Raw genomic sequence first — 24753 nt, forward strand, 5'->3', positions numbered from 1 at the left:
ATGCAGCATCATAAATGTGTATGGCATTTTATAAAATATGAAAAAATTACCCGCAGCCATTTCACATATTCCACGTTATTATCATGGCTTACTGTGTTTTTATGGTCGTGCTCACTATGTGCTTGGTGCTTTCCAAACACTGAACTCTGAGGAGCTTACAATGTAAGGATAGACAAGTGCATGGATTTTAGGGGAAAGGGAACACGTGTGAAAGATAGGCCTTTTCCTGCAATATCCTTGGGAGACCTTATTAGATTAACTTTAAATATCTTTGGGGTCCATTGTATGAATGGTTTGTTTTATTGTGGGCTGGGATTGTAGGTAACCCCTCGGTGGAGAGGGGATGCTATGTGAGACCAGGGTGTTCAAAGGACTATATTGAACAATGTGCCACACAAGAACGCACTTTTGGAACCAAGTGTGTTAAGTGGTTTCCCTGGGGAATCTGTAGGGGGGTGGTGAATGCAAATTTCCCACCTGCGATTATGCCGAAACTCAGCCCTTAGAAGCTGTGCCTTCAAGGGTGGGCCATTGTATGCTGATTACTTGTTACAAGAGATCAAGATCAAAGACCCAAGCTGTATAAAGGAATGACTGAGCTATTCATTGTAGCTTTGAATCTGAGACAGTTATGAACTTGTAACCATGGGGGAAATCCAGATGTGGGTTTTGAAGCACTGATACCTATCAGAGAACTAGATTGGAGTTGGGGGGTAATCTCTGGTAAACTTTTTGTATGTGTGTAGGTTCTTTTATTGTTTTCATATGTTTTCTTTATAATGCTCACACTTTAAGAATAAATGTGCTTGCTTAGAAAGATCTGGTAACTTATTACTGTGGCAATTATACTCTTTTTAGCCTCTGGGGAGAAAGCAAAGTGCAGACGCTAGCTTGTTTAGGCAGTCTGGCTTGCTGAAAATAGCACAGTTTAGGTAGGGAACTGTGCAGCCTGGGAAAACCACAATCAGGAGGGAGAGGGACATGGGCCTCTGAGAACCCTTGAGTGAGTGCCCTTAGTAGACCATAGAGGAGGAATATAGGCAACAAGCACAACATGCTTCTCACATACAGGTCATTTTAATTCACTGTCAGCACCATGGCAGGAGTCTTCAAGAGGAATTTGGTTGTGGCAGGGCCAGGGCACTGCAGATGAGCTTGAGCTGTACCACACATAGGTGTCCATGTGGATGAAGGCATGGAGGTGGTTTCATGAAAAACTGAAGGAAAAGTGAACAAGGCTGAGAGCATTGGTAGAGCAGAGGATACTGTCCCTGTCAAATGTGTGGTGCTGAGTCACATGAATTAACTTTATTCTGATCTCAGTTCCACTTAAATTTCAGAACTGACTAGCTTCAAGCAGAAGCCAATTTTTTTAAAAAGCAATCTGCCATAGAAATGCTTCTAGAAACAGAAGGCAACCTCCTCCCACCCTTGTCTCAAAGGCATGTGGCTCTGAGATGCAAGCTAGGCAATATGTTATATATAAAATTCTTCCTCTAAAGCTTGTGCAGTTGTGGTTCTGTGCTAAGGAAGCCTGGCTTTATAGAAATAATAAATATTGGCACTAACTGTTTTCTCAAACTTCTTAAAATACAATTTCTGTAGTACATACAGGCTATGTCAAATGTCTGACTGGGGTAGTATTTTATCATTTTTTTATTGGCGTGCATTTTGGATGAATTGCGTAACTTGTGATGGGCCTGTTCCACACTCAGGATGACTAAGGGTACATCTACGCTGCAATTAGACACCCATGGCTAGCCCACACCCGCAGACTTGGGCTAAGGGGCTGTTTAACTGTAGACATTTGGGCTCAGGCTGCTGCCCTAGGTCTGGGACCCTCCACATTTGCAAAGTCCTAGAGCCCAGGCTTCAGGCCAAGCCTGAATGTCTACGCTGCAGTTAAACAGCCCCTGAGTCTAAATCCCAGGAGCTTAAGTCACGGGCCAGCCATAGGCTTTTAATTGCAGTGTAGACACACCCTAAAACCTCTTCACCACACTGTCACGTATTCCTTATATCTATTATATAATGTCACGGTATTTTATCACTGCTTGTTGCATTAAACTGTTTAGGCTAAAATTTTGCCAGCCCTTATGAACTGTGTGTGTGAGGATGGAATAAGGAGCCTTCCCTCAATCATTGCCCCAGCAAAATGGGGAACTCCAGGCAGAACTGCGCCTTGTGGAGGCAAGAGCCTCCCAATGCTTTGGACTATTCTACTATAGACTGCGGCTAAACTCATGTAACCCTTTGTCCCCTTTCCCCTCCCAGTCATGCTTAAAATACAAACAGCCGCAATGTCTGATGTATTTGCAATTTGCAGGTGAAACCATGTGGAAAAAGTAACCATTATTTCTATGGGTCAATTTAGGAGCATAGTCCATAGTTCTGCTTCAAATGCAGACTCTCTCAAGGTAAACTAAAAGGATCAGAAGGGCACATTAGAATGGTGGTCACGTTTCTGAGTTATGCTGTCATCCCATTAAACTGAAACACAGTTCTCTCCATTAATTTCTTACATAAGGCAAGACATCCCAATTAATATTGACACATTTTAGAAAGACAAATTTTCATAATAAACTTTGTGGCCACCTGTTACGGGTTTTGGTACATTAATCATGCTGCTTTTTATGATAAACATAGAATCGTGTCCTTGTCCTTGTTGCCCTTTCTTTTTCGTTTCAAGGCAAACCAGTTTTTAAGTATAGTGTTACTGTGAAGGGTGGAGAGAGAAGTGAAACTGTTTTTCCAGGTAAGCATATACATTAATTCTTTAAATTGCTTTTGGAAACAGGAAACACATTACTGGTTGCTGCTAGCATAAAACAACTAAATATTTTTAATTATGTAAGCGTGTTTTTTTATTATTGCCTAATCCAAATTCCTTTCAACTATAGCTTTCTTAAGGTAGGACAGAGCAGTAAGTATGGGCCTGATTGCTATTTCCATTGAAATCAATGGAAGTGCTTTCGGTGACTTCAGCAGGAATGGGAGTGGGGAATTGTAACTGAATTCAAAATATAATTCTGCAACTTAACGTATTAGGGTTTAAAGCCATTAAAGTCAATGGAAAACATCCAGTGATTTTCAGTGGACTTTGGATTATGAATTTAGTGTAGCCTAGTTGAAATGGATAGTTAGGGGTTTAGGCTGAGATTGCTCAAAGCAGCCTAAGGGAGATCCCTTAGACTCCTTTGAAAATTCCAACCTCTAGTTTCTTAACATGATTCAGGTTTATACTCAATGCTGACGTCATTAGAAGTATCCTCCCTCTTGTCTGCCCTTGGTGCTTGCACAGCTGGAATTTAACAATTCCAAAGTAACTCTTGAGCAGAAAGGAGTCCATTGAATTCCGGGCTTCATGTGAGTTAATTTTAAGTTTTATAATATCTGCTGTATTACTGTGCCAGAATTTAATTCATTATTTAGTAAAATGTTTTTTGTGATAGACTTGAAGGGTGCTTTATAAAACCAGATCTATTCAAATTACATTTGTATTATGAGGCTACATTTCTAAAGCAATATTTGACCTGGTTTTCAAGAGTGACCCACATCAAAATCCTGGATTCAAACACACTTTTGAGTCTGAAAGTTCATCTCTGTTCTGAATTGTACAAATGGCCCCCTGTTATCTTAATACACTGATTCAAAATCCCAGATCCAAACACCGTAAAATTAAAGGTGTTAGAAGTATAGATTCAGATTAATATTTTGCAGCCACAGACCATCTCCGTTTGGATTCTATATTCCACTCCAGATAAAATCAAGCACAGCTTGGTATTTTTTACTATGTACAATTGTGGTAATATAGCTGTGTGTATATAATTGTTGCTAACATCAATTAAATGGATGAGTATAGTACAGAATACAGTAACTCCTCATTTAATGTTGTAGTTATGTTTCTGAAAAATGCGACTTTAAGTGAAACGATGTTAAGCAAATCCAATTTCCCCATAAGAATTAATGTAAATGGGGGAGGGGGCATTAGGTTCCAGGACAGCTTCTTCTACTCTGCAAGCACCAGGGGCAGGGGGCTCAACCCTCAGCCTGCCCACTCCACCCCTTCCCCTAAGCCTCCACCCTTAACCCGGCTCTTCTCCCTCACACCTCCTCCCCCTTTACTTCGCACCCTGCACCCTGGCTCCTTCCCCGTCCCTTCTAAACACTGCAAGCCAGCTGATTGTTGCAGACAAGAGACAGAGGAGGGAGGGGGAGCGTGTGTGCCGAGTCCTTGCTCCTCCCTACTCTCTCCTGCCTCCAAAATGCTGCAAGTCAGCTGATTGCTGAGGGCAGGAGGCAGGGGGAGGAGGGGGAAGGTGCTGATCCGTGGGGTCTGCCGGCGGGTGGGAGGCACCGGTGGGGGGGGGGGGCGCAAAGGGAGGCTGCCAGCTGTGGAGAAAGTAGACAGCCACACAACGTAAGAGTGGAGCATTGCACAACTTTAAATGAGTATGTTCTCTAATTGATCAGCAACCTAACAACGAAACAACGTTAAGCGAGACGACTTTAAGTGAGGAGTTACTGTAAAGGACATTCCTTTTCCCCTCCTATGACTTGTTAAAGGATAACTTCTAACTGTAGTAAATAGTGAACTTAACAGGGGAACACTTCATACGTTACGCAAAAGTTGCACAGAATGATACTTGCAAATAATCTTTAAATATTCACATTAACCTACTCTTATATAGGTATTTATTTATCAAGATTAAACCTCTTTTCAGGTATAGGAGTTTACTTTAAGAGATAATTTACATAAGATTCTATTAGAGATCAAAGGTAACATTTCCTAGTGTTAACAAGTTTCTTTTATACTAGGTGTGTAATTTATGGGTGAGATAAAGAACTTGACCAGCAGAACTATGGGAAGGAGCTAGATGCTGTTTAACATAACTTCTCAGACAAGTGTGGTAATGTGAAGTTAAATCACTATTCTGTTTTTTGTAATATGATTTCAGTTCCAGAGGGGAAAACGCTGCAATAAACTGTGCTACAATGAGAAGTGCTTTATTTCAAAGCCTTCTCTTGATTACAGCTGGAATGTCCTCAACTTGCAGCCCCATCTCTAATCTTATGGCTGATAGCACTACACAACTTGCAGTGGATCTCTACCAAGTTCTCCATTGTTCTCCTGAAGAGGAGAACATCATACACTCGCCACTTGGTGTTGCTTTACTTCTTGGAACGGTGCAGTTGGGGGCAAAGGGAAAAGCACTTAATGAGATAACACAAGCTTTGAAACTGCAAGGAAATAAAGATGGTGAGTATCGCTCGATCTACTGTCATTTATGCTGTGTAACGATGGTGAAACACACAGGAGTGCTGGTTAGTTACTGGCATTTATGACCTAGCTCATGTCACATGACATGATGATCAGGGTTTTGAATGATTACATCACTGTCATATGGCACTAGCTCCTTTTGCTAGATCTCATTCTCTTATCTTAAAACACAAATCAAATATCAAACTCAAACTAATGAAGCTAACTAGTAAAACAGAAATGGACATATCTAAGATGCAGAACAGGGTAAATAGAGGACATTGGCCAGTAGCTACCATCTCTGATCCACAATTGCTTTCTGATCACATGGACCTTTCTTGTTCTCAGAACAGGTTCTTCCATAGCAGCCAGCTCAGTCACTCACATGGATTCCATACCATGCCATCCTTACTTCTGTGCTTCTGCTGGCAGCGGTGCTGCCTTCAGAGCTTGGCTCCTGGCCAGCAGCCACCACTGTCTGGCTGCCCAGCTCTGAAGGCAGAGCCGCTGCCAGTTGTAGCACAGAAGTAAGACAGGTAATACCATGACCCCCTACAATAACCTTGCAACCCCCCCTCCCACAACTGCCTTTTGGGTCAGGACGCCTAAGTTACAACACCGTGAAATTTCAGATTTAAATATCTGAAATCATGAAATTTGTGATTTTTAAAATCCTATACCGTGAAACTGACCAAAATGGACCGTGAATTTGGTAGGGCCTAATACATTATATATACAATTTGCATAGCACCTTGATCCATAAATCATCCCATTGAAGTCTCAAGACTACTTACAGAATACAGTGCTCCCAAACATGAGTTAAGAGTATCAGAATCTGGCCTATGGGGTATAAGAAGTCAACTCCAGCCACTCACCCCTGGCCTCCACTTCCTTATTTATATTTAATATCATCTTAATGAAGAGTAATAGGAAAGTCATTATAAGTTTCAAAAATAAACCTACAGTAGGTAATTCTACAATGAAAAAGACTTGCAAAAATTTGTTGGCTAAATGATTTTAAAATTTGTACATTTTGTACAAAAACCACTGCATTCTTAACAGCTAGAAGTAGCAATAATTGAAGCCCTTGTTCAATTACAGGTTCCAGGAAATGTAGTAAGTCAATTTTAATTGCTTTGAATAGTTTCAATCCAATCTGTCCTAATAGAGATCGTTGAGCTACAGATCAAATCCTATGTGAAAAGTACATTTTTTAACATTGCAGCACTTTGTTTGCTACAATGGTCTTTTTCCATGGACTCCCAAGAATAATGACTTGTCAAGGGACAGCTGGGCATTTATAGCACATTCATAAATCTTCAGTGCATGACATAAATCCATTCATTTAAGCAGATGAATATTAACCATTTTTATTTTTTTAGAAAATATTTAAACAGACAAGTTACTTAGAAAATCAAGTCTCTGACCTCTGCCACGTGTCATGCTGCTAGTCACTGGCAGAAAGGGATGTTTCCAAAATGCCTATGCAATGCATTATAGCACTAATGGAAACTAGTTAGAGTGGGTGTTTACAACACTGAATGGATTTCATATCTCCGTGTTGTTATAAAAATGTGACACAACAGGAGAGGAATAGAATGAGCTGAGCCTGGAACATAAGATAAGAGGGAAGATACGCTGTAAGCTGCATTTTTTACATGTATTAAACTATAGAATTAAATGACTCCCAGAGGCCAGAATTCAGCCCTGATGTAATGAGTGACTTCAGTGGAGTTACTTCAGGAATGCATTTGGCCTGAGAACTTTAAAAAATCAAATATGTAATCAATACATTGTGGATTTTTAAAGTGTAACTACACTCAGTAGGGGTGCCCTCGTTATCCGCCCCCTGCAGTGTCTTTCAAGAAAGATAAGGTTAGCTTAATCGCTTGAAAGTGGCTTCAAAAATCTTCTCTATCAGTCATGTTACCAATACTGAAAAGCATTCAGAGTCAAACACTTGGAATACTCAACTCATAGTATCTATTTAATTAGTGTACCAATGAGATTCATTCACCCTGTCTTTAAATAGATTTAGTTCATGCTTTGCTCATTCAATACTATCCTTTGAAGGAGAATGTAGGTTAAAAGAGCCAGACTTTGCCATCCTTACTCATGCTGAGTAGTACCTTATTCTAGGTATAATTCCACTGATTTCACTGGCCCTGCTTGTGGAGTAAGGTACATCCAGTGAGAGTAAGGAGGGGCATAATTTGTCTCTGTTCTAAAGATGGTGATGTGAATTAACCTTGTATGTATAGTCTAATGCACCTTGTTCCTTATATAGAATACATTTTTGCCTTTCACTCAAGAGCTCCAGGAGAGAGAATGGTTTCAGTGACTGTAGAAGGTATGCGTAGGAGAGTTTTGGGTGGGAGAGAGAACAAAAAGAGTTCCTACTTCTCTCTCTCTACCCCCACCTCCCCAACAAGCAATGCTCGTCACTTTCAGAATCAGACTTTGGAGGGGGCTAGTATTGGCCTCCTTAGAGTTTTCCAGTCTTGAACCATTTTGCTGTAGCTTACTCCCCTGCATCTGCAGGTGGCTTGTGCCACAAAAATAATTTTTTATAACATTGACAGGGATGTTGGAAGAAGCCTTAAAACTACTGACAGTTTTCAGGAATATCTAGTCACCTTACCAGTTACCTTTACAAGATAGCTTGGATAGAAAGGGCCTGTATTCTGGGGACAGAGTGGTGGTGGTGGTGGGTCTCTGAATCTCCTACTTTTTTCAAAATGTACATTTAGCATAAAGGAAACAATCAGAATATTCCAGCTCATTTACAAAAGCAGCCTTAGTTGTACTGCACCTGAGCCTTCAGGGGATTAGGGAATGCATTTTGTATATGGAGAACAACGCTATTACGCAGCTGTTTTATGTTCTGCAAATGAAGATGCTACTATTAACATTTATTTTCCTTAGATGAAGAATTCTCTCTGCTCCAGACACTTTTCTCTGTCACCTCAGAAAAGAAAGAATTTACATTTAATCTTGCCAATGCCCTCTACCTTCAAGAAGGATTCATTGTAAAAGAACAGTATCTCCATAGCAACAAAGAATTTTTTCCGACTGCTATAAAACTGGTGAATTTCCAAGACACAAAAGCTTGCACAGAGGCCATAAGTACCTGGGTGGAAAACAAAACAGATGGTAAACTCTCTCTACAGCTTTCATAAAATCACTGTTTGCTAGTTAAGTTCCTCCCTTTTAATGCCCTAAAATATATAGAACGGGTTGGTGGTTGTATCATTGATGTGTGGCAGATATGAGACTTCGTAAGAAGGAATCTGGAAGTTAGTACCTTGTTTCCAGTATAGCCTGTTATTAAGACCAGCAACTAGCCCTTAAAAAGAGAAAAATGCCAGGCTGTTTGCTAACTCTAATAATCTTCTTTTAATTCACAGCCATGTGAAGCATTTCTTAATACAATTATTTAGTATGGCATTTTTACACATTACTCCTTGCCAAGTAGATGATTATTTATTTTGTTAATAACAAGTGTTCCATTTCTCACATTTACTGTAAATCATTAATACATGTTAGTAAAATCTAGTAATTTTCAGAACACTATACAGCTGCTAAATAAACTGATACTCCATGTAAATATAGAAGCTAGCAGCCAAAGCCCCATGTCCAATGTGAAAAAGTCAGCCTTAACTTTACAACAGGGTCCACAGAATTATGTAACTCTGCCTCTAAGCCCTCTCTGACCTTCCTTTTCCAATTAATATGGTTTTTGTGCGTTGTTCAGTTTGATAACATTCCATTTATTTTATGCTGCTCCTATATTTTAACTCTGATGTGCTGCACATTTTGTATTGACATTTATGACTGAACCAAAGAAGTTGCCATGGGAAAGTTGGAGGTTTTGGAAGCTGGGTATGGGACAAAAGGGGATTTTGGTATCCAGGAGTGGTAAGTGATGAGGAGGCTGCTGTTATTCTGGAGTCACTTAAGGGTTTGGTATCAGGGAGAAGATTCTTCGCCTTTCCCTTTCGGACAGGTGGAGAGCTGACTTTAAATTTGGAGGCAAAAGGCATTTGAATTGCTCATTCCTTACCAAAGCAACTATTGACACCAACTATGTGCCCCCTGTACTCATCCTAATATCTGCTGCTACATTCAACAGCAATGGAGAAGCCCATTAGCTTGCTGTTTCTGCTAAAATAACAAGCAATGAAATGGTTAATGTTGGCATTTAAATTGTCCTCACGTCATTAACACCTCCTTTTAGATAATGTTGTCTGCAGACTCCGATAGACACCCTCACATCACTTAACCTTTATGTTATGAATCAAGTGTTTCTTTATAAGGGGAAGATGAAAGTTCATTGAAAAATAAATGCTCCATTCAGGTGCAGGGCACTGTGACAATATCAATATAACCTGGAACTCTGCAGGAAAGATTATATTCCAAATTATACGCACAACCCTCCTAACATAATGAACATGCTCTGGCTCCCATTTATATCAATGGCAAAATCCCGTTCACTTCACTGGTACAAAAGACAAACTATTTATCTCTGTTGTCAGAGTGCAATAGCCTTATTTTCAGTATGTTATCATAACAGGGAATCTTTAAAATCACAGCCTGTATATTACATGCACGCTCATTTTAATTGTAGACTAGCTGGTATTTATAGTGTGTGAAAATTTTGCTCATGTCCTTTTTCCCCCCCGATAGGCAAAATAAAAAATATCATTTCAAGTGAAGAATTTGGTCCTCTCACTAGGCTTATTCTGGTGAATGCTATTTACTTCAAAGGAGACTGGAAGCAAAAGTTCAAACCAGAAGCTACTCATGAGATGGATTTTACTAAGAGAGATGGTTCTGTAACTAAGATACCAATGATGCATCTTCAGCTGAGAACAAAGTTTGGTAATGTAAAATATGCATGTCTGCATGGTGACCATAAAATCATATATATTTTGTTTACTGCAGCCCATGATTTTGTCTTTATTCTAGGTCATTTTTCTGACAATAATGTGAGCTACCAAGTGTTGGAATTACCTTACAAAGGGAAGGAGTTCAGCTTAGTTTTAACACTTCCTTTAGAAGATGTAACTATAGAAGAAGTAGAAAAACTAATTACAGCTCAGCTGATAAAAGACTGGTTTGCTGAAACACAAGAGGAAGAGGTAGAAATAAGCCTCCCTAGGTATATAATGTACTTCTCAATATTTTGTTTTTTTTCATTATCCCTTCTAATCTCCCGTTTATGGAAGCATTAGGGATTAGATAAAAAAATAGTCAAGAAAGCCTACTGACATCAGGCCCTGATTCTGCTCCCACTTAAGTCAATGGGAATTTTGTCATTGGTGTCAGTGAACACAAGATCAAATTGGACTTGATTTTCCACTACCTTATACCTTATGTAAACCTTTACACCTGTTTCAAGTAAGTGTGAAATGTTACCAGATGAAAACTCTTCATTCACTTGCACAAGTGGTGGCATTTTATACCCACTTCACACTCTCTTTGTAAGTGACCCTGGCAAAATGAGAACCCAGGTTTCCTGGAGGGCAGAGCAGAGCATGAACATTGGCTTGGAAGTGAGCCCTCATATGGTTATTTTAGCCATCACCGATCTAAAAAGGTGCTTTATTTAGTAACACTACATTGACAAATTAACGTTAAATTAAAGATTTGCACTATTTAATATCCACTGGTAAGTTCAGCTCCACTCAATGACACTTTACATCTTGAGTTTTCGACTATGTAATGCCTCTATGTCTGGTTTCTTCATAATTTTAAGCGTTGTCTCCCTTGTTCAAAATCGTAATAGTAGTACTATCAAAGCCTTAAATAGTGCTTTTCATCCATATAGCTCAGAGCACTTTACAATCAGTGGGCAAGTAGCCTTTAACTACTTACTCACTTTATAGATTTGGGAAACTGAGCTACGGAGATGTTAAATGATTTGCCCAAGAGCACACAGCAAATCAGTGGCAGAACAGGGGATATAACCTAGATTTTCTATTTTCCTGCCTCCTGATCTAAACTTTAGGCTTGCTGCTTCCATTGATAATCATTTATTGACTGGGAGAATATTGATAGTTATACAATGAGTCTCTTTTCTATATGCTCTGCAGGTTTAAAATAGAACAGACAGTGAACTTACAAGAAACGCTGCGCTCCCTCAATGTAACAGAGATATTTAGTGGCGGCTGCGACCTTTCTGGAATAACAGGTGCAGTGATTAATAATTCTGATATTACAATTACGAAACTTTTATCTCTGTTTTCAGTAGTCATCACCATTTATTACAATGTACTTTAACCATGTACTTTACAGTGCATATATACTCAAGGCAAAACTGCATGTGCATGCGAGCACACTTCTGTGTGCACACACGAACACAGAAGCAAATTTTTTCCTCACTCTACATGAGGGTGGCTTATTCTTAGATTGATGTTAAAATATGGGGAGCAACTGAATTGTAATTTTGAATGTGTAGAAGATCTAAGGTTTGAAGTTCATGGACTCCTAATTTATGGAAAATATTACACACACACACACACACGCGCGCGCAGAATGGACCCAAAATTGTTTAAGACCTAGATTTCTCAGATCCCAGTGTTCCAACAAGACCATTTTCCTTATATTACATGAATAATATATGTGTGTATCTACAGACAAGTGTATATGGTATATTTTCTCCCCCAGCCTAGACTTTGCTTTTTTTTTCTTCACCCTTTAACTCATCAATCATTAATGGGAGAGTGGGTGGTGGTGGAAATCTTGGATGTATTTTTTGAGGGTGGGAACTAGGAAATGAACATGGAAAGGGTCTTCTGATTTTAACAGTTAAGCATTGTGCATGAGCCTTCATCTTTCAACGTAAAATGTGTTAACTTATATATTTCCCCTTCAGAATCATCTGACATACACATTTCTAAAGCCATCCAAAAAGTTTGTATTGAGGTCAATGAAGATGGCAGTGAAGCTGCAGCATCCTCAAGTAAGATTTGCTTTGCTTATCAGGATAAATACTTATGACTCTGATGTATTCTGAGCTTGATGCAAGTGGATCTTTAGTAAATGTTGGATGCAAATCATTGGGTGCACTTTTCACCCATGGTTCTTCCGTTTCAAATTACATTATTAAAATGCACACAAGAGGCTTACGTGCGTTTGGACTTCATTCCTCAACCCATAATCAGATATAAAAAAATCCACTCTTTACTCACATATTTGACTATAACTAGATATTTTTTTCTTCAGTATGCTTACAATCAAAGGCACCTGTTCTCCCGTGGTGACTTCTTCTTCAGCGGGGATCCAAAATAAATGATTTTAAGGCAACTTTTATAAAATGAAAGGCTCAGCAGGTATCAATGCAGGTCATGCAAATCACTGTGCTGATTTCTATTGTTGTTTTTGTTTGTTTTTAAACAGATTTTTGACACTGTACCTATTCCAAATTTCAGTATGCTTTCCTTGTCCCTACCCCTCAAAGTAAGCACACTTTTAAAATATGCATGTCTATGCATGAGTGCAACGAGGATAGAGGAAGGACAAAAGGATCTAATGTAGTGCAACTTGTGTAGTGAGAAGTCAGAATCTCCTGTTTGCTCTTCAATAATGCAAGGCATAGGGAATCACAGCACTGCCAGGGCCCCTGATCCCATAAAATGGATGTGAGGTTGGAGCCTGGCTATGTTTTCATCTCCTCACCCTCCTTCCACACCAGCAGAAAATTTTCAAGGCCAGCTTTTGGGTAGTTATATACATTCCATTCTATGTGTCGTATGGTGCTCTGCTCTGCACCCCACCAAATGCCCCCTGGCAGCATTTTAATTGAGTCTCCTTCATAGGCACAATGCCTCTGGCCATTATCACTGCAGCACCCCTCTAGTCCCTAGTGTTGGGTGGAGCAGTGACTACTGCTAAAGCCACTGTCAAAGTCTGTATTTTCATATTTGGTTTCCTCTGCAGGAATTGTTTTCTAAATGTCATTTAGGTCCTAGAAAAAACACACCTTGGACTCTTTCTTTTTAGGGGGTTTTAATTTAATATATGTTTGATTTGAATTTTTAACGTACTGAAAACACGGCTAACAAAGTTAGGTGGTAATAGCAAATTCTGCATTGTGTACCTTCATGGACTGTAATGCAATTACTCTTGCTGTTTGTGAGTGTATGAGAGAGGCGAATTAGGTGCATTGTTTCTCAACTCAGCACTTAGTGAAGAAGAATATTGAAAGCAATCTGCTTGCTAGTAGCTATTAAATGAATTCATAGCTCCCAGATACACTACTTGAAAGTGTTCTCTATATTAAGTACTTAATAAATAATCCGTCCCTGGATCGACCAACACTAATTGAATTACATAGTGCATATGATATTTATAACACTATCTGCAGGAAGTCAGAGGTTGCTCCCACACCAAGTATACCATCTATTAGGTTTTTTGGTTCCTGTCTGCATTTTCTTTTCTCATAGTGTTCCTCCAAAGTGTTTCTTAAACCCTAAATATCCCCTCTCAGTTTTTGCATTTACTTCTTTCTGTATCAGAAGGATGATTGTTGTAATATTAGGTATTTTGATGGCAAGTTATTGACTGGGATATGCTCAGATATTACAGTGATGGGGGCATCTTAATATCAAAGCATCTCAAAACCATTAACTACCCCCACCAAAATGCCCAGTGTTGTGACAACCATCCCTCTTATTAAGGCCTGTTGAAGATGGTTCTTTTAGAGCTCATCAATGTCACTCTCAAAGTGGCTAAGGAGTGATAAAAGGCCCAGTCCTGCAAAGGCTGAGTGCTCTTGTCTTCTCAGTTTTCCCAGCTGCTGCTGACCCAGGAGCAAAGGATTTGAATTCTGCTCCTTCACATAGTAACAAGTAAGCCCTAGACTGCTGGGCCCAGTCTGTGCACTGTATTTGTATTACATTGCGTGAAAAAGTTCATCTTGTCTTTATGATAATGTCTGCTTTAGCTTTTAGGACTGGCAAAATTCCATATTGTCCAGGGGCTGCTCCTGAAGACCTTTGTAATAGAGATGATTTACTGTATCTAGCAAGGATGTTAATATGAAACAGAAGATACCCTGATTTTATTTTAATGACGGAGTCTTGCAGTATCATATCTTAATTCTTAACCAGCCCATTTTCACTTGTAAATCATTGTTCTTGAGCACATATATCACTGCTTAAATGGACCATTTAAAGCTTTCAGTTTGACAGATGCCTGCTAGGAAGGTAATAACTATAGTTAAAACAGACTATAGTTACAATATTCCATTCAGATGAATTTAAAATGAAATGGCACATCTTCAGCTGAAGAAGTTAGTCTCAAGATATCTCCAGCAGGTTATTATCTTAATAGTTTGTGCTAAGTCCTCAAAGAAAATGTCATATTACAAAGCAGCTGTATAATAGATGAGGGATTTGTTCTTGTAATTGCGCTGTTGACTTTATGATTTGTAACTAAAGAAAAAAGCCAGTTAAAATACATTTGTTATTTGGTAATCAAGAACAGCAGTTCATCCAGTGTGTGTGACTCTGAGTGAAAGGCATTTTACATAGATACGTCACTTCTCCTTACTGCACCATATACTAGACACCTGACATAATGGGACAATAGTCTGATCTGTTATAGCAAATTCTCTTTTGTAAGAATGACTGACTGATACTTCTAATCTGTGATGTAGAAATCCAGCCCATCCTCCATGGCCACTGAAGTCCTCTGGTACCAGAATGGGTGTGGTTCCTTCCTTTATCCTAGAGGGAGGTGACTGGCTATATGGTACAGAGCCTAGCTTTGCTTATGCTCTCTGTAGTGGACCATCCAATCTGCTGGACATTAGAAAATAACAGAGCTGTTTCAGTCACTGGCTTCAGGTAGTTCCCTCCGCCCGCTCCCACCGCTGCACACAAGGTGGCTTCTTAGCAGCTTCCTTGGCTTGGGGACGGAAGATGCCTTCTTTACCCCAAAGGCACTCCTCTCGCACCTGAACCTTCTGCTTAGACTTTGTGCTGGTCTAAGGATTGATCCCTAACAGAAAGTCTATTGCTTTGTGTTTGTAGGCACGCATATGGCAGCAATCATGAGTATGTCACATAACCAGTTTGTGGCTAACCGCCCATTCCTATTTATCCTGAAACATAATCCAACAGGTAAGGTTATTGCATTTACACTCTCGCTCCTAAGATTTTTCAGAGGGGTACGTGTCAGATAGCACTAACCCCAAATGTGGCTTTTATGGGGAAAATATGAAAGATAATAAAATTAAGAAAAAAATGTTCTTGTTTGTATTTGAACATTCCTGTGCAGTGTCTGCAACCCAAACAGGACAGCACACTGTACTAGTGCAGGGGAACAAGGAAGTGAAATGGACTATGAAACTTCTAATTACAAATAAAAGTGAAACTGATTAGTCTGACTATTAGAGAGACAAGGTGGGTGAGGTAATGTCTTTTATTGGACCAACTTCTGCTGGTGAGAGGGACAAGCTTTTTGTGTAAGCTCGAAAGATTCTCTCTCTTACCGACAGAAGTTGATTCAATAAAAGATATTACCTCACCTATATTGTATTTCTAATATCCTGGGACCAGCACAGCTACAACAACACTGCATAGTCTTTTTTCAGAGTAGCAGCCGTTTTAGTCTGTATCCGCAAAAAGAACAGGAGTACTTGTGGCATGTTAGAGACTAAGAAATTTATTTCAGCATAAGCTTTCGTGGGCTACAGCTCACTTCTTTGGATGCATAAAATGGAACACACAGACAGAAGATATTTATACATACAGAGAACATGAAAAGGTGGAAGTACGCCTACCCAATTGATTGGACTCTTACAGTTGGTATGGGTACTTCCACCTTTTCATGTTCTCTGTATATATAAATATCTTCTGTCTGTGTGTTCCACTCTATGCATTCGAAGAAGTGAGCTGTAGCCCACAAAAGCTTATGCTGAAATAAATTTTAGTCTCTATTGTGCCACAAGTACTCCTATTCTTACTGCATAGTCTGACCATTATCTAAGATAAGTGAAATGCAAAAAGAAAAACATAAACAGTAAAAATAAAGCTGTTAAAATCAAAACAACTTTACAAAATCTAAAGTACCATAAGGAAATTAGGAAAGCTGTTGGTTTGAATTTGTGTCTCTTTAACAAGGTATGTAAATTTCACATATATTCATATACAGACCATTCTCTGTCTTCATTTTATCTTCTCACATATGTGTTTCAAACTCAGGCCTGTCAGCCTGATGTGGCTTGTTTAATCTATTAATCCAGACCCCACACTAGTTGAAAATTCTGCAGAATTTCAGCTTTCTTTTTCTGTTCTCTGACCTGCTCCCTCTCCCATATGAGAATCAATAATTCTAACCATTCTGGTTGTAAAGAGAACCTTCCTAATGTGAACGAAGGCAGTGCTGTCTTCCTGCATTGACAGACAAAAGAAATAGGTCAGATTCGCTCCTAAATTACATTATTGTATATCTGGAATGATTTCACTGATGTAGCATTGCCAGCCTCAAGAAATCAAATATCATGTCAGTTCTTCCAAAATCATGAGATTTAAAAAAAAAATCAAATCATGTTTTCTGGTTTGTCTTTTGACTTTTTAATTCACCTCTAATCTTCTGCCACCATGTGTGGGGGATAATTTCAGGATGAAAAGTCAATTTTTAATGCACACAAACTGCATGACTCTCCCTGGCTGCTTGCTTATCCTCACTTCAACTGTTAAGACAGGAAAACTGCCATCCCTTTTCTATAATTGTCTCGACTCTCTCCCCCCAGTTTGTTTCCTTTCAATAAAGGAAGAGGTGGATGGTATGTAGTTTGGGAACCACTGACCTAATTCATGCACCATGGTTCACACTCACACATAGAACACACATTACTTCCTAGGATTGATGAGCTACAGATATACAGAAAGAACTTTAAACTTTTAGCAATCATTGATATAAGTGATATAAGTGATAATGGCAGAGTAAAAACAATATGGAATCGGTTTAGCCTTTTCCTAGAAGCAACACTTACCCAACTTCCTTTCCACATGCAGATAGGCTGTAGGGAAATGGCAGCCATCTTGCTAGCTTCAGCTCCATTGAAAGATAGATAGAAAAACATCCAATGTCACAATAAGATTGCGAGATATAGCACGGTTGTCCATTCAGCCAGTAGGTCTGCTGGTCAGGGCCTGTTGCTTTAGTCCCTTTCAGTTCAATGTGTAAGGACAGGGTTCAGGTGGCTCAGCTTTCTTATCAGTAACCCCCTAGTCCTGCCTGTCCCAGAGCTAGGCATAGATGAATCTCAGGTGGGTAGGGAATCCCAGGCTCTCTCACTCCTCCAGGTTCTAGCCGAGTGTGACAGGACAGGCTGACCTTTGCTTTGCCCATCTCCTGTTCACCTTCCTGTGGGCCACTTCTTACCCCACCTGGTGTTTCAGTTTGGGGCGAGGCTGCTCTTTGATTACAGTCCTTTGCCTCAAACCCCGAGTGTCAGGGCTGACATATACAGGCAACCCTTTTGTCCCCTCTACATGGTTTTCCCTGCCTCTTGGGTGATGTCGCAAGGAAGTGGAAGAAAGGCTCATTACAAGACCTCCTCAGTAAGAGCTCCTCCTCCTCCTGGAAATGATTTCTCTCCTCCCCTCTGTCTGGGTTGCTGGAGTTCTTTTTATACAGCTCATTTCCCCAGACAAATGCTCGGCAGTGCCTGAGGGGCAACGCTTCCTGGTCCAGTACTACTCCAGCCTTTCCCCTGCCTCCACTTTAGTGAGGGGTTTGTAAATCCCATCACATGAGAGCTGACAATAATGCTGATGTCAATTAACAGCAGCATAACTGAGAAAGGAATTTGGCTTTGTATGGCCAAAAGGTATCCCATTCACCTCAGTAGGATATTACCTCTCAAGTCTGATGCCGAATAAATATCAACAGAAATATTCACTTAGCATATATAGATATTGTGGTTGGATGTAGGCAGGGAGAAATATAGGAGGACTGTACAAAGGTGAGTGGCCTTCGGCTTCATCCACATAATTTTTAAAAGTACACTGCTATTAGCAGTAGAGCATGTAGTGCTTTCATTTCTTTTCCTGTCTCTTAATGCTTGTCCTCTGAGCTCTGTACCTCCAAGAGAAGGGGCTCAGAGAATGGATACTGTTGGGTTCTGTGCGCAGAAAAGAATAAAGAGCTGAATTTATGATAGTCCTAAACATGGTTTTCATTCTCCACCTCTTCCCCAAATCAAGTGGTGCTGAATGCAACATTTAACTTTGCTAACTAAAATAGTTGATATTACCTAAGTACCATATTTTTCCCTCAGTCACTTTGCAAAACTTCTAGTGACATACCATTGGGGCATTTACTGTGTGGCTTGAGAGCAGTATATTGCCCTAGCTTTGTAGCCCTTACCTAAACGTATTAATTAAAAAAAATGTAATTCAGCCATTTCCAGAGAATGAGTTTGGAACTCCTATTCTAATGATTTTGGAGGAAAGTTTGTTCATTGAGGCTAATACAGTTATTTAAAAGTTGGGCATGACAGAATCCATAAGTATCTTTTAGATAAGATTTATGTCTAAAACTGTTGTTTTGAAGTTATGTGAAATCAGTTTTCTTTTAAGAATGTTTTATTTTTAAATAATAATAGACTCCATAATCCTATAGGCATTAGGTCCCAGCAGAAGTTTGAGGTCAGCTTCTTGCATTAATATTTTAGCTTTAGCTCTTCTCAAATTATTTTTCATGCTCATCATAAATGATTCTGCTAAAGTGAGATCCTGTAAATCCCTTCCAAATAAACAGAAATATAAAAACAGAAATAGAACACTTATTTTCCAGAAATATTCAAAGCTAAGACCACGTATCCATCCCTCCCACACATAGGATTTAATTGAGTGATACCAGTTTTTATTTTAACCTTTAGGTAGTGCAAATTCCTTAGCACAAATACATTTCATAAACTACATGAACCAAAGGAACTAAAGGAGCATGTGGCATTGATGCAATGGGAAATCATGCCATTCAGAATAAACATGTTTGATTCCTTTATTTCATTACACATGGCAGTGGTTATTGATTATTTTGTATTACAGAGCCATATGATAGCAATCAGAGCACAAAAGTGTGTGTGTGTGTGTGGCGGGGAGATACCAGGGGAAAATTCCTCTTTTTTTTTTTAAGCTATAACTTTTAACAACCAGTGTTTAATGAAAATCTCTACTGTTTTATGATCTGTGCTGAAATTAAAATGTCAAAACTAAGATACTCCTTTAAATTAGGGATTAAGAGGAGTGACAACTCATTTATAGAAGATGGTAATGGCTCCATAAAAGAGGAAGAATTACTGTTATTTTTAACAATTACACAATCAGTACTTTTTGTTATAGCAACTTTGGAAAGGAGTTTCAGGAAATCTGTCATAATGATAGGCATTTGAAGACCAATATAGGCCTGATACATCCTATTTAGATCAGGCGTGAATGGGCCAAATTCTATAAAACAGTGTGATTATTTTGGAATATTTGGATCAATTCCTGGTCTTCTGACAAAATCACCCCCATTCCTGGAAGCTGCTATACTGCCCCTCCTACATACAACTTGTCTGAACACTCATCCTGGAGAAAGGATGAGATAGACATTAAATCTCACATCATAGAGGTTAATTATGTCACTTAATGCTCTAAAGAAAGGTGTTCAGATATTACAGTGACGTTGAGTGATAGGAGTATAACAGTAGCCATCACAGTTAGTGGACACCAGTCCCAGTCATGTAACAGGAGTATTAACCTTCTGTAATTCTGAACCATGTCAGATGTCAGCTGATTAGGTTCAATCTTTTGCCAGTACACACAGCACTGGTAAAAAAGCTTCCAGGACTCCCATAAATAGTGAAAACCAGGGACTGCTGGGAGAGGAATCTGAATATATAAATAACTGTCTCAGATATTTCCATTTTAAACCAAAATTAGATAAGCTCAAATGTGCAAAATAAATAAATAAATTAAATAAAAGACCCAACCTCATATCGACTTGAGAGAGTAATTCTAGATGGATGGCCACCAGGAAGAGCCATGGCTATAATGATGATAAAAATTCTATTGGGACCAGGAGAATAAATTGCTGTGTGAGATAAGATTCTGGATAAGGAACATTGTATCACAATATTGCATAGCATGGTGACAAAAATGCTAAATAGCCACACTGCCTAACTGGGCAATGTGAAGAGATGTCCTTTCCTGGCCTTATATGAATGCTGTCTTCCAAGATAAGTTATCCAAGCTGGAAATCTTCAGTGAATTCACATGTAAAAGAACCAGTGAAGCTACATGAGATTTTTGATAGCCTCCAGGACCATGGTGGGCAAAAATTTCTTCTAATTAAATGGGAGAGATGACCTCTTACTAATGGGCTATTATCTAGATTTTTAAAAAGTTTGAGCACACAGCACACTGCATAATAACTTAATAATGCTCTATAAATGTCAAGGAAGCAGGGTCTGCCATGGATGAGAACCAATGCCTTTTGAGTAGCCTCTGAGGAGGAGATGTAGAGACAGCTCTGTGAAAGGATTCTAACAAAGACTTCCTCTCTCAGAGCCAGACTTCCATTTCGAATCTTACACCATTCCTGAGTAGTGAATTCACTGCAAAAAGAGACTTTCAATAGGGAAGAAAAATGGGATTTTACTATGTATAATACTAGAGTCAAATTGAAATGGCCTTTGGCAACAGCAGGAAGTCACAAGGATCATACCATAAAGGGATTAGTTCCTGAGGCAAAGTAAAAAGTATTTAATAATGGTAAACTATTCCGGGCAGTGGAAAGATGGGACTAAAATTCCCCATGGTTGGTAGTCTGAGTTACCGGAGCGGTCAGCAAGTAACAGTAAGAGACTTAAGGCACAATAGTGCATACATTATAAATGCAACAAAGAGTCCTGTGGCACCTTATAGACTAACAGACATATTGGAGCAGACTAACATGGCTACCCCTCTCATCATTGTAAAATGTCTAACCCATGGGTAAGGATAAGATTTTGTCACAGAGGTTATGAAAATCATGACTTCCGTGACTTTCTGAGGCCTCTGTGACATTTTCTGCTTCAGCCTCATGCCCTGGGGCAGCAGGGGCACCATAGCTCCCAGCTGTCGGCCCCAGAGCTCTGAGTTGTCACAGGTGGTGGGAACCTGGAGCTCTGAGTTGCCAACCCTGAGCTGCTGTGGGTGGCACGGGCCTGGAGCTCCTGGCAATGAGCTCCTCCCCCTGCCCCCTTATTTTTAGTAAAAGTCACAGACAGGCCACAGGCTTCTGTGAATTTTTGTTTAATGCCGCCACCTGTCCATGACTTTTACTAAAAATAACCATGACAAAAACTTAACCTTGCCCATGGGTTAGCCCAGAAGAAACTCTTTCCATCAAAGTTGTAATATTTCTTTCCAACTGCCTAAAGTAACTTACTGTGTTGATCTAATAAATCTTTCGAAAATGCAAAACTACTGTGACTTATTGATACCAAGAACTTGACATGTACTGAAGTATTCTTAAGATTTGTGTTCGCAGTGCATAAACTTTCAGTTAGAAGAAGATCAATAGTTAAGATTACCCTAAACCAGGCCTGCACAACATGCGGCCTGGGGGCCATATGCGGTCCGCATGGGCTCACTGTGCAGCCTGCAGGGGGTGAGTAGGTGGGCTCATTGTGAAGCCTGCGGCGGGCGAGTAGGTGAGCGGTGGGTGAGGGAGGGGGGCTGAAGAGGCGGATGGGCAGTGGCAGGAGGTGAGGAAGCGAGCCGGGGGCATGGGGGACTGAGGAGGCAAGCAGGCGGGCGGGCAGTGGTGGGGGCTGAGTAGGTGAGCCGGGGGTGGGAGCTGAGGAGGAGACTGGGCAGACAGTGGCAGGGGGTGAGTAGGTGAGCCAGGGGAGTGGAGGCCTGAGGAGGTGAGCGAGGAGTCAATGGCTGACCTGTTCTACTGGTCTGGCTCCCATCCCCTCTCCAAGGGTTGCAGCTGTCTGGAGGTGCCTGCCTTCCACACCTTCCTCATTCACACCTCATTCATTCAACAGGGCAATTGATCACAAAGTTGGGGGAAGATCTTATTGTACTTCTAGCAAAAAGGCATTTTTCTTGTACCTTAATTATACTACGTTAGGGGCTCGCTATAACATATTACCAAGGTTCAATACCGCTGTTTTGGTGGGGCAGTGCTTGGGAAGGAAGGTTTATTTCCGTGGGGTGGGTGATGCTGGGGGGAGGAGTATTTCAGGGGGGTTGGGTGGAGCTGGGGGGGTGTTGTGTTCTGAGGGGGCTTGGTGGCGCTGGGGGAGGGTTTGGCAAGGCCAGGGGGATTTGGCCCTCAGCTGTTTTCTTTGGAATAATATGGCCCTTGCCACTTTAAGAGTTGTGCAGGGCTGCCCTTAACAGTATATCTACTCATGCAAAACTTACCTGCTGCACCAGATCTAGTCAGGATCCACCTTTCTATTGAATTTTGCAATGATGATCTTTTTTAAAAGAGAGATCGTTCAACAATAAAAGCTAAGACTACTGTGGATTAACTTCTGTCGGAGCTCAGATACAAAGATTTCCTATTAAAAACTTCTGAAGAGAAACAAACCAAAAACTTTGCAGAGAACTCAAAAAGCACAAAAAATAGAACAGTGAAATTTCACACTGATTGGTCACCTACTTTTAGAGAAAAAATAGGAACTTCTGTTGTATTTTAGGCCCTTTTAGAATGTAACTTTAAATATGGAGTCTCTACTACAAGTGTCCATAATACAAATCTCTGGTACACAGGAAAAAAAGCAATCACGGTTACAGAACTACACATTTTCTTTGCATGTACACTATGGTGTATGATACAAAATACTGTATCTTAAGGACTCTAAGCCATACAATTGTAGCTTAGATATAAATGAAATTTTATATGTTTAGCATAGGATTTTTTCTTCATGCAAATAATAAGAGCTGGCAGGGTCAGTGTGGCCAGATAGGGGAAAAGAATTTAATGTTGTTTGTGTCATTACATTTAACTCTGACATATTTTCTATTGACGAGGGAAAGTAGGAATAGATGAAAAAAATGTTCTTATTCTTAATAATTGTTACTGAAATCCACAGAAATGTTTACCAGTAAACATATGTAATACTCTTTCAATTTCTAGGTTCAATTGTGTTTATGGGAAGGCTGGCAAACCCTGACATTCAAAACATAAGGAGAAGAGATATGGAGTCACTATAATCATAACAAAGACAGAAAAAATGTAATGTTCTAAAATTAAAGTCTGATCATTACTACAGCCAAACTTGCTATTTTTCCTCTTTATTCTTTCAATGCTAGAGCATGAAGGAGTTTAAAATTTCAGAATAAAAATGTTATTTACTTAGTAGCTGATTTTCTATCTCCACAAAGAATGATTTTGTGTTTGTTGCAGAGTCTATACTAAGATGACTAACAACAAGATTTCTTTGTAATGTGTGTATATCAAAACATACTTAATCTAGTCACTTCTCGACATGTCACTAATTCTCTCTGTTCTCAGCTTCTTGGAATGCGAAGAGGTAGTGTGATCTTATCCTCTGATGGAAAGATCTTACATTCATTTTCAGACAGTACTCTGTCCACTTTTGTTATACTTTGAGACCTAATGCTTTAGTGTGATTGTTACCCTAGCATGCCAGCAGAGAAGATAATTTTTATTGCATTATGGGACAAAAGAGGACTCCAGTGGTGTTAGTGATACAATAGATTTTTTTTTTTTACGTGCAATCCTACAATTTCTCTCATTTTAATGTCTGATATGCTCTCTCTTGTCAGCAATTTGCTGCTGGGGACTCTATCTTGTCCCTTCCAGGTAATTTATTATTACACTAATGATCTGATAACACTTAGACTCTGTCCCCATATCTACTCTAGCAACACCATCGGAGGACCCAACCACATCAGCCACACCATCAAGGGCTCATTCACTTGCACGGCTACTAATGTGATTTATGCCATCATGTGCCAGCAATGCCTCTCTGCCATGTACATTGGCCAAGCCGGACAGTCCCTATGTAAAAGAATAAATGGACACAAATCGACATCAGGAATGGTAACATACAAAAGCCAGTAGGTGAACACGTTAACCTCCCTGGCAGAGTCAGCTCCAGCTTTTTTGCCATCCCAAGCAGCAAAAAAAAAAGAAAAGAAAGAAAGAAATAAAAAGCTGCAAACGTTGGCACTTTGATGGCAGCTCTACCATGCCGTTTTATTCTTTGGCGACAATTTGGTGGCTGGTCCTTCCCTCCGAGATGGACTGAGGGGACCCACCACCGAATTGCCACTGAAGACCTGGACGTGCCACCCCTTCCCATTGGCTGCCCCAAGCACCTGCTTCCTGTGCTGGTGCCTGGAGCCGGCCCTGTCCCTGGACATTCTATAACAGATTTAAAAGTAACTATTCTTGAACAAAAAACTTCAGAAACAGACTTCAAAGAGAAACCACAGAACTAAAATTCATTTGCAAATTTAACACCA

The 24753-nt window shown here is 39.9% G+C and overlaps 1 protein-coding gene across 3 annotated transcripts; it reads left to right on the forward strand.

The window, feature by feature from the left end:
* The first annotated feature begins 18 nt into the window (after positions 1 to 18).
* On the forward strand, positions 19 to 23531 carry SERPINI2 (serpin family I member 2). Of its 3 annotated transcripts, XM_030575780.1 has the most exons (9): positions 19 to 3366; positions 4959 to 5260; positions 8186 to 8413; positions 9947 to 10141; positions 10229 to 10421; positions 11356 to 11453; positions 12138 to 12224; positions 15298 to 15387; positions 23399 to 23531. In XM_030575780.1, the coding sequence occupies exons 2-9, from the start codon at positions 4996 to 4998 to the stop codon at positions 23473 to 23475; spliced, it is 1233 nt and encodes a 410-aa protein (XP_030431640.1). In that variant the 5' UTR covers positions 19 to 3366; positions 4959 to 4995; the 3' UTR covers positions 23476 to 23531. The 3 variants fall into 3 exon arrangements, with proteins under 3 accessions (XP_030431640.1, XP_030431638.1, XP_030431639.1); XM_030575778.1 differs by having other exon boundaries at positions 9947 to 10421; XM_030575779.1 differs by lacking the exon at positions 19 to 3366 and having other exon boundaries at positions 4490 to 5260; positions 9947 to 10421.
* Positions 23532 to 24753: the final 1222 nt, after the last annotated feature.

Source organism: Gopherus evgoodei, chromosome 9 (genome assembly GCF_007399415.2).
Source record: "Gopherus evgoodei ecotype Sinaloan lineage chromosome 9, rGopEvg1_v1.p, whole genome shotgun sequence".
Taxonomy (NCBI): Eukaryota; Metazoa; Chordata; order Testudines; family Testudinidae; genus Gopherus; species Gopherus evgoodei.

Bases quoted from the DNA above. Each gene is read 5' to 3' on its own strand.
- SERPINI2 (XM_030575778.1), top strand. From the start codon at position 4,996: ATGAGAAGTGCTTTATTTCAAAGCCTTCTCTTGATTACAGCTGGAATG. The intron at 10,422-11,355 runs GTATATAATGTA...TATGCTCTGCAG, and splicing joins GTAGAAATAAGCCTCCCTAG to GTTTAAAATAGAACAGACAG. The intron at 12,225-15,297 runs GTAAGATTTGCT...TTGTGTTTGTAG, and splicing joins TGAAGCTGCAGCATCCTCAA to GCACGCATATGGCAGCAATC.